The sequence below is a fragment of the Capricornis sumatraensis genome, chromosome 13 (genome assembly GCF_032405125.1).
Source record: "Capricornis sumatraensis isolate serow.1 chromosome 13, serow.2, whole genome shotgun sequence".
Classification (NCBI taxonomy): domain Eukaryota; kingdom Metazoa; phylum Chordata; class Mammalia; order Artiodactyla; family Bovidae; genus Capricornis; species Capricornis sumatraensis.
The window spans coordinates 69574018-69584303 of NC_091081.1; the positions used below are offsets into that span (position 1 = coordinate 69574018).

Sequence of the window (10286 nt, forward strand, 5' to 3'; positions counted from 1 at the left end):
TGGAGCACCTCTCTCTCCCAGGGCTGAGTACCAGTTCAGAAATTGTGAGATATCACAGTGAAAGGGAGAGATGAAACCTCAGAGGCCTTAGAGAAGAGCTGTACTAGTGGCTTCCCTTTCAAGTTGTACTGGATCAGCTTCACTGCACATGCCCTCTGCCACCAAGGAGGAACTGAGCTGCTCAGATGCAAAGGCAAATTAGACACCATATTCTAACTTATCTCATGCTCTTAACTTAGCCCATGGAAGGCACAAGGAGTAACCCAAGTTCCTACAAGACTTCTGAGTACTAAAGACTAGGTTATTGCCACCATCTTCCTGGTCTTTGGGGTAAGGGTGGCAGAAACTAAAGACTCTGGCCCTGGCATTTCCTTAATGACTTCTTGGTCAGAATTTGTACTATTCAGGAGAATATACAGAATTTTCTCTGTTCTAATGCATAAACCAAATATATGGCATGATTTCAGTGGGAAATTTTGAGATTTTTTTTTCAAAACTAATTATTCACTGAATGCTTTAGCATGTACTGATTTGAGAGAGCTGGCGTATCTTTTGCATATTTTGGTGGAATTTTTATTTCTTAAAGCACATGGGATATGAAAAGCTAAGTAGGGAAACTAGCCCTGTTGAAGCATCTGGCCAAAAAAAAAACAAAACAAAAAAACCTTCCCCAAAGCTCTTTCTTATTTTCTTATTAATATCCATTTAGCAGCTGGGAATGGTGCAGTTCACACTTTTGCATGCATAAAAGGGAGAACCACAGAACTGCCTGCAGTTGACTGTTTTTGTTTTCTCTTTCAGCAAATCTCCCCAGCAGGCCACAGGTAAGAGTTCATGGGTTGATTGGTTTAGGTGTTACAGATTATAACTTGGAGTAAGCGATTAGTGGGACTTCCCTGGTGATCCAGTGGTTAAGACTGTGCTTCCAATGCAGAGTCAGGGTTCGATCCCTGTTCAGGGAACTAAGATCCCACATGCTTTACAGGACGGCCGGTTTGCTTTTTTATTTTGTATTTTTTCCTTCCTTTATTTAAAAATAAAATGTTTAAGCGATTAGCTACTGTTGATTTTTGATTTTTGCTATATTTTCACCTTATGAAAACAGAGAATTGAAATTCTTTTATGCTATGAATGTGCATTCAGAGTCCATGAACCACGCTCTGTTTTTATTTAGGGACAGAATGTTTTCCTGTTTGTTAGACCCCTTTCTTCCCATTTCTTGGTAGAACCATGGTATGGAGTTTATCCCTTGGCTTCCTGCTAGTGCACAGGACCCTCCTGCACAGGCCACTCGCAGTGCCTACCAGCCCTGCCCTAGGACATGATTTCTCCCTGTTTTGCTCTTCACTTACTTCATATCCCGTGCTTGATGAGAGTGCGTGAAATGCTGCTCTGACACTGTTCAGTCAGTGTTTGTCTTTATACTGGTGCCCTTGCTTACTGCATATGTTGCATACAGCCGCAGTTTAAGAGCTCTGCAAGGCTGGAGAAACCATGCATTCAGCAGGCCTATGTGCAGTTGATAACAGACCAGTGACATGCCTTATGAAGGCAGTCAGGAGACAGACCTGTAGCTTTGCTTCTCTACATTCTGATACCATGAGCTAATGGAAACAAGATTTAGGGGGTCTTAGTGGGCTTCCCAGGTGGCTCAGTGGATAACGAACCTGCCTGCCATGCAGATGCTGGAGATATGAATTTGATTCCTGGGTTGGGGAGATCCCCTAGAGGAGGGTACGGCAACCCACTCCAGTATTCTTCCCTGGAGAATCCCAGGGACAGAGGAGCCTGGCAGGCTACAGTCCATGGGGTCACAAAGAGTGGGACACGACAAGTGACCAAGCACAGCACAGCACTTTTGATTTATTCCCCGTGTAAATAAGGAAACTTGTTGACATGTTAGTTGATTTGGTGCAACAGTTTGTCAGTCTGAGGAGGGGGACCCCTCCCAAGCCAGTTTTTCCAGATGCCCCAGTTGCCAGATCTTTTGTGTTCTAACAGCTTTTTAGTGAAAGTCTTCCAGTCGTGTCCAGATCTTTTTGACTCCATGAACTATACAGTCCATGGAATTTTCCAGGCCAGGATACTGGAGTGGGTAGCTGTTCCCTTCTCCAGGGGATCTTCCCGACCCAGGAATCAAACCAGGGTCTTCACATTGCATGTGGATTCTTTACCAGTTGAGCTACCAGGGAAGCCCAAAGTGAAAGTCGCTCAGTCGACTCAAGCCTTTAATAGTTCTGTGTACTATGTAAAATTACCCCAGATAGGTTTAGCTGACAGGGTTCTCCCAAACATCTACTTTGGATATCTACCGCAGAATATGGACTTAAAAGCCATGCCTGGGGCAGTGCACAAAGCTGCTTTGTTACTCTGAGGGGAGAAGATTTTGATTTTTCTTTCTTTTTTTTTTTTTTAATGTTTAAGTGTTAACTTTTTTTTTTTTTTAATTTTATTGCTGAGAACTGTTGGCAGATATAACGCATGTGTTTTTCAGTATTTTCTTTATCAGGTAGTCTTAGAAACAGTGTGTCCCAAGACCACAGTGAATCTTTGGAGAACATTTTTCCTTATGAACTTGTTTATGAATCTTTTTGAAACCATGAACCCTCTGATTGTGCTACTGCCTTAATGGCACAAGAGGCTAAGATATTAAGGAGAAGCACCAATGGTTCATCTTTAGTAACTGGAGGGAACACAAGGGAATATGAAGTAGATCAGTGGCTGTGGTGTGAGAGCCTGTGAGAAGGAAGAACCTCATCCCAGAGAGCAGAAGTCCTGTGATTGTTCTGTTGTCTTAGCGGATCAAAAGCAGGGGCTTCAGCACAGAGTGAGGATGGGGAGGAGGTCTTGGAGGTATGAGGAGAGACTGGAAGATGTACAGTAGCTGCTTGGAGCTGGGGAGAGCATGTGGAAATAGAGTGACTGCCCGGTAGCATTAAAGGCCACCACTTGCTTGCTTGTGAATTTAACTTGAGGCCTGTCTGCAGGACTATGTGTTGCCCTGCAGCTACATTCAAGTTCATGGGCACAGGCACCAGAGTAGGCCGAGTATTGCATTTAACTTGAAATTTATTGCATTTAACTTGAAATTTATTGCATTTAACTTGAAATTTATTGCATTTGAGTTGAAGTAGTTGTTTGGCCAAGAGAGTACAACAGTTCAAGGGAAGAGGCAGAGGAGTGATGATAACGCTTGCACCCAAGTCTGGTAGGAAGAATAGTGAGGATGCAATAGGTGTGGGAGGCAGAAAATCCGTAGGCCATAGTACCAAAGGATGAGTGAAGTTTGGGTCCTAGTGGAGGTAAGCTGGAGAGATACGGGTGGGTTGTCAGAAAGGGGGATGATTGAAATTGAAATATTGGAAGGGATGCAGGTATTGGCAATCATCCAGATTTGAGTGGAAGGCTGAGAAAGGGTGAAGGACAGATTCTGGGAGGAGTGGAGCTCAAGGAGCTAAGAGGCCATCGGTTTGGAAAAATCATCTGTGTATTGAAATCATGAACGTTTAGAACCAATGAATGACAGCCATTTTTTTCTTCAAGAGGTAAGGGGACCTGAACTAAGAGGCCAGAAGATGACTGCATAGTGGGTGGTGTGGGTGGTATGGTTTGATGACAAGAGATTCAAAGCTGGGTACTTTTAGGAAGGAGAGAGAGAGAAGTCCTTGAAAAACACAGTATGAACCTATCCAATATCTGAGGAGTGTGAGAGATGAAAAACAGTCCTATGGGAAGAAGTCTTTCCTTTCTATGGAGGAAGCTGTGTCTTTAGGGAGATGTAGATATCCATTAGAGCAAGTCAGTGAAAGACGCATTTAGAGAAGAGTTTGAGGACATAGGTTTTAATGATAATGGAACCAACCATTTGACCTCTGAAAGGTTGATGGCACTCCTCTGAGTGTGACCTGGATTTCTGTCCTCCCTTGCTTCTGTACATTGGCCCTGAGCCTTTAACTGGCACCATTGCACACCCTTGGGTTTTGATTCTTGTCTTGAGTTCTTATTGTCTGGATCCCAGCTGGGATCCAGCTGGTACCCTGGAATTGTCAGGGTACCAGTTCTGTAGAAGACCTCCCACAGACCCTCAGAGGAACACAAAGGAGTGCTTGCACCAACCTAATTCAGTCAACATTAGTATCTCTCAGGAAAAAAAAAACAAAGAAAAAGACAAATCGTCTCAGTTTTAACTTGGCTTCCAGCCTGGACAAGAGAAAAGTCTTCCAGACTTCCTCTATATCAGCTGAGTTGATGAAAAGCAGGCTATGAAACTTTAGGATGAAAGCAAAGGACTTCATTCCAGGAACAAAAGTCACATGGGAGTAAAAGTGTCCCCACTGAACATAGCAAAAGAGGGCTTGTCTGTGCCGAAAGAAGCACTTTTTGTTTTTAAGAGTTGACAGCTCTCTGCTACCTGTAATGCCTTCTGTAAATGTTGTTCTGACAGTGCTGTTTTCTCTTCCCACAGGCAATGTGAAGTATTCATCTAGCCAACCAACATTTCTTGATTTACAGTGTTGCCCTTTTCAGCAAATGCCAATGTCAAGTTCCATTTAATCAGAAGCTCCATGGCTCTTTGAATTATGCTGTTGGGTGCGGACTGTGTGTTCTACTGAAGGAGTAAAACACTGCCTATCCAAAGAGGAAAGGATATTTTGTTTTTATAATAATCATATATTATTGTTTTCTTCTTCCCTTTCTATGCAACTGTAAATTGATGAACAGAATGGTATTTGGAAATGGAAATACATTTGTCACTGATTTGTATACTGTATACGGTATTGGGAAAGTGGGTGGGGGGTTTCTAATATGAGACCTTCTTTTTAATAACCGTGAACAAATGCATAAGAATTAGAAGACAATTTTACATTTTTACATTCCTTCATATTAACCTTGTACAATAACTTCATTTGTTTATTTGACGCTTTTACCATTATGTTTTGGTTATTTATAATTCATCAGCCACATGACCAAATAGATTTTATTTGTTTCCATGATTTGGCCAAATTAACAATTTCATATATGTCAATCAAATATTATACATTTATGGATTAGGCTACAGCTCTGTGTATACTGTTTAACTTTACTTCACATCATACACTTACTTCTTTAGTGACCACTTGGATAACTGCAATAAAAATCCTGTGGGTCTAACAGGCATTTCTATTGGGACTCTTTTTCCTCTTGTCTTTTATCTCCCTACTCTATATAAGTAGGTGTTGATTTCTTTATTTATTTCATGTTCCAATCTGTATGACAGAATTATAATAATCTCAAAGATTATTTTACCAAAGGTTGCCCATTTATGCATATTTTCATTTTGACACAGAAACAAGACTTGGTCCAACTTTTCCTAGTTCCCAGGTCTTGATTTTCATCATTCAGTACACAGCAGACCTGTGCCTAATTGTGATACCAAAATACATGGTTGTCTTTAGTTCCCTTTGAAGAAAGTTTAATGGTTGTTTATGTCTCTAATATATTCAAGCCCTCTATGATTCTTGAAACCCCCAGTTATTTTCCTTCTGAAAGCAGACACAAATTTAATGAATGTCTCATTTTACTTTTTGAAGGAATAGCTTGTTATATTACCCTTCATTTGACCAATGCATTTGGGAACGATGTTTATCAAAAACCTGCTTCTATTGAAGAATAAAATTAATGCTTAGATGGTGGAATCCTGGCTTACACCTTTGAGTGCATTCAGTTAGGTATTTGGTTCAGCTCCTGATTTAACATTTATTTAGTTCAGTTTAAACATGCCGTGTCGTTTACCAAATGTAAAGAAACCAAAAAAAAAAAAAAAAAAGTGAAATGTGTTTTGATTGAAGCATATGTGCTTTAAAACATCAGGACATTTTAACTTTGAGTTCTCTTTAACTGGGATCTGGCCAGAAGGAGGCTTAAAGTTAGAAATTCCTATTCTTTAGAATAGGTTGGGTGGGTTGGGGGGCAAGGGTGTCTATTTGCAGTAAAGATATTTTGAGAAGAAGAAAATTGTTTTATATAAGAGGAAAGCCATGACCACCTTTCTACCTCAGATCCATCTTCATCCATCGCGTTGGGAAATAGCTTTATGCCGCTACAGTTTGAAAAATCCAGAGCTTCTATCAGATCACATCTTACCCAGTAAAAATATCTATTTAAAGAAAAAAAATTCACTGAACTCTGAACTAAAAGTTGTAGATTTGGTGTCTTCCTTGTCCTTACTTTGAAAAGTTATGTATTAATTTTTTTTCTGCCTGTAATTGTGTGCAACATGTTCTCTATCTGCTATTAAGGAAAAGCTACATAAAACACTACATGGTAACCTTTTAAGTAAGAGTAAATATAAAGAGATATATTGCAGTAACAACAAGGGGAAACAAGTATGTAGTTCTTTTGAAATATGTGGTAAAGAACTAATCATAGATTATCATCTAAACTGGTTACATGTTGTATTTTTCGTCCTGAATAAAAGTAATTTTAACACAAGATGACTTTGATAGTCTTCAATGGTGTTTACTGATAGAACTTTGAATGTATGATTATGAAAATAAAATATAAAGACAGCCTGTATCCTGATACTCTACATGTGTTCCTGCAGTTTCTCTCATACACCCTAATACATTCTTTCTTACTCTCACTGTCTTACTTTCTCTTTCTCTGTGTTTCTCTTGTCTCTCTTATATATATATATACATAATTCTCAATTTTCTTTACAGATAGAAGGTTAGGGAAAAATAATATTGGATGTTAAAAACATATATGTGAAACCTATTTAGCTTTTATTTTAATATCTTAGATGCTATTAGCATTTAGTCAATTACTCCTTCAAATCCACTTTCAGTTTCAAGCTCTTAAATAATGCGCTTTTTATATATGCACTGGATTTTACCACCCTAGTAGAAGTTTAATCCGTTTCAAAGCTACCCCATGGGAACAAGTGCTGAGAATCATGTTGCTTGATTCTGAAAGTAAAATCTATGAAATAGAAAAGTCCCCTTATTTATAGTTTGTTAAAGAAAATTGACCCATTCTAATGAACATACATTTTAAGCATCCTGTCTGCTTCAAAGTAATATTCACATTAAGCATCCCTAAAGAACCGATTGTTGGTTTCCAGCAACCTATTGAGTAGGCAGGTGAAAATAGAGGTAAGTAGATAGTTGAAAATATACGCTTCCCCAATGGCTCAGCGATGAAGTATCCACTTGCAACGTAAGAGACGTGGGTTCAATCCCTGGGTGCAGAAGATCCCCTGGAGGAGGGCATGGCAACCCACTCCAGTATTCTTGCCTTGGATATGCTATGAACAGAGGAGCCTGGTGGGCTGCAGTCCATTGGGTGGCAAAGAGTCAGACACCACTGAAGTGACTTGGCATGCATGCACGCTCACACACACACACACACACACACATATATATATATATATATATATTTTTTTTTTTTTAGAAGTGTCCCCTGTACAGAAAAGCCTGGTGGGGTACAGTCCATGGGGTCACAAGGAGTCAAACACAACTTAATGACTAAACAACAAACAATAATATACACTTTTTTTTAAAGAATATAGTTTGCCTTTGGTTATTCCCCCAACCCTGTGCACCACCACCATTCCACTGTCTCAACTGACCAACTTGTTCAGGGTCATTTCTTAATTCACTAGTTGAGAATTGAATAGACCTGAACTGAAACCCCTAGTTGAGAACTGAATAGAACTGAAGCCACTAACACCACACCACCCAACACTATAAGTTGTATCCTGAAAATTCATTGACATACGATATCAGCTTGTGTTTTTTGAGGTTAATTAACAAAAGCAAGCCTTTGATGGAGGCCAGGGCCCAATCATGGTCACATTATGTTCCATACCTGTGGCATTAGTTACCGCTCACCACAATAATAGGACACAGCAGTCATAAAACCTTTATTTAGTTTATGGGATGTGAGGGTTGGCTGATCTGGGTTTATCTGGAGTTGACTGGCTATTGAATGATGTGGGATGGCTAGACTGGGATGACTGGGGATATTGGGCTGAGTTCTTTCATCCACTAGCAAGCTAATTAACTGGGTGTCTTATTGTACAATGATGGAAGTGTTGCAATGTAGACAGGCTTTGCTGAGAACTGGTGCATCATCACTTCTACTGAATTCTGTTAGTCAAAGCAAATTACAAGGCTAAGTATGAGGAATAGAATCCACTTCTGTTGTGAGAGAAACTGCAGAGCCACAGAACAAAGGGTGTAGCTAAGCTGGGGAGCGGCCATCAAATTTCACCTTATAAACATAGAGGAGGGCAAAGCAGAGGACTTGGGCTAAAACCCTGATGTCAGCTGCCTCAATGGAGTGGGGAGGAAGTAGGCTTTTCACAAGGCCTTCTTGTAAAACCCTTGTGGCTCAGCTGGTAAAGAATCCGCCTGCACTGGAGAAGGAAATGGCAACCCACTCCAGTATTCTTGCCTGGGAAATTCCATGGACATAGAGGCCTGGTGGGCTACAATCCATGGGGTTGCAAAAAAGTTAGACATATTTATAGTGACTAAACAACAACAAAAACAAAAATAATCCGCCTGCAGTGTGGGAGACCTGGGTTCGATCCCTGGGTTGGGTAGATCCCCTGGAGAAGGGAAAGGCTACCGACTCCAGTATCCTGGACTGGAGAATTCCATGGACTATATAGTCCGTGGGGTAGCAAAGGGTCAGACACTACTGAGCAAATTTAACTTTCACTTTTCTTCTGAAACAAAGGTCAAGAAGATCAGCCCCTCTGCCCCAGGCTATCAATCCAATTTCAGGGGAAAAGCAAATAGGAAGACTTAGCAAGTCTCTGCCCCAGATCCTAGGAGAAGCAGAAGATGTGATAGAAAAGGACTGGCGTAAAATTAGAAAAATAAAAGAGAAAAAAAATCTATATGAGAAATGGAATAAAAGGGATATTATTATCAACTTCTCAGAAGGTGTGTTCAAATTAAATTGTTTGATTTTTAGACGAAAAAACACAATGCATAGGAAGTCTTTCACATTGAACAAATGAGTAGCTACATGTGACATTGTGCCCTGGCAAGCATTTGTTTAGAAATATGCAATTTATTTGCATTTTGTTTAAGCTTACAAACGTGGCACTTATCTTGCGTTGTGAAGGCATTCCAATTGGTGACGTAGTTTTCATAATTTGGGAATATTTACAGTGTATGCTTGGGTTCAGCTATTCTTCTATAGATAGCTTATTTTTGGTACTGTTTTGAATTTTGTACGTGAGTAATTAGGAAAAGTTAATTGATAATATGCCCGCAGTCTTGCCCTGTTGTCAACCGAGAAAGCACAAATGTAGAATTTGTAATTAAATGAGAAGAGTTCCCAGGCTGTCAGGGGATGTAATTACAATCAATTCCTGATATTATTTTTTAAGAACCATTTTCAAAAGTATCAAAATACTGATTTTTAAATTTTTACTTCATGTTTTTTCTTTTAATTTAGAAGAAATGACATTATAAAACTGTTAGAAGAATCAAGTCATTCTAACTTAAATCTGACCCAAGTAAACCTATCAAAGTCTAGAATACCTTGTTTATATGAGCCCTGTTTACCCCTTAGCAAACTGAGACAGCTATGTATGCTGCTTGGGATATGCCTGAGGGCAGTTTGAAAAGCTCAACCCATCCCAAACTCATGTATCCTGTTTTCTACCCACTTCCACCTCCACTATGCAGATTTATATATTGATAATGATGTCCAATATGAAAGGCTGCTTCAGTTCAGTTCAGTCGTTCAGTTCAGTTCAGTTCAGTTGCTCAGTCATGTCCGACTCTTTGCGACTCCATGAATCGCAGCACGCCAGGCCTCTCTGTCCATCACCATCTCCCGGAGTTCACTCAGACTCACGTCCATCGAGTCTGTGATGCATCCAGCCATCTCATCCTCTGTTGTCCCCTTCTCCTCCTGCCCCCAATCCCTCCCAGCATCAGGGTCTTTTCCAGTGAGTCAACTCTTCTCAAGAGGTGGCCAAAGTACTGGAGTTTCAGCTTTAGCATCATTCCCTCCAAAGAAATCCCAGGGCTGATCATCTTCAGAATGGACTGGTTGGATCTCCTTGCAGTCCAAGACTCTCAAGAGTCTTCTCCAACACCACAGTTCAAAAGCATCAATTCTTCGGCGCTCTGCTTTCTTCACAGTCCAATTCTCACATCCATACATGACCACAGGAAAAACCATAGCCTTGACTAGACGGACCTTTGTTGGCAAAATAATGTCTCTGCTTTTGAATATACTATCTAGGTTGGTCATAACTTTTCTTCCAAGGAGTAAGCACC

The 10286-nt window shown here is 40.2% G+C and overlaps 1 protein-coding gene across 1 annotated transcript in view; it reads left to right on the forward strand.

Annotated features, from left to right (window-relative positions):
• UTRN (utrophin) overlaps positions 1-6432 on the forward strand; it is a 551097-nt gene extending 544665 nt beyond the window's left edge. The window contains exons 74-75 of the mRNA XM_068985316.1: positions 802-824; positions 4466-6432. Coding sequence (XP_068841417.1) covers positions 802-824; positions 4466-4474 — 32 coding nt within the window. The 3' untranslated portion in view covers positions 4475-6432. The remainder of the gene's footprint in view (positions 1-801; positions 825-4465) is intronic.
• The last annotated feature ends 3854 nt before the right edge of the window (positions 6433-10286 follow it).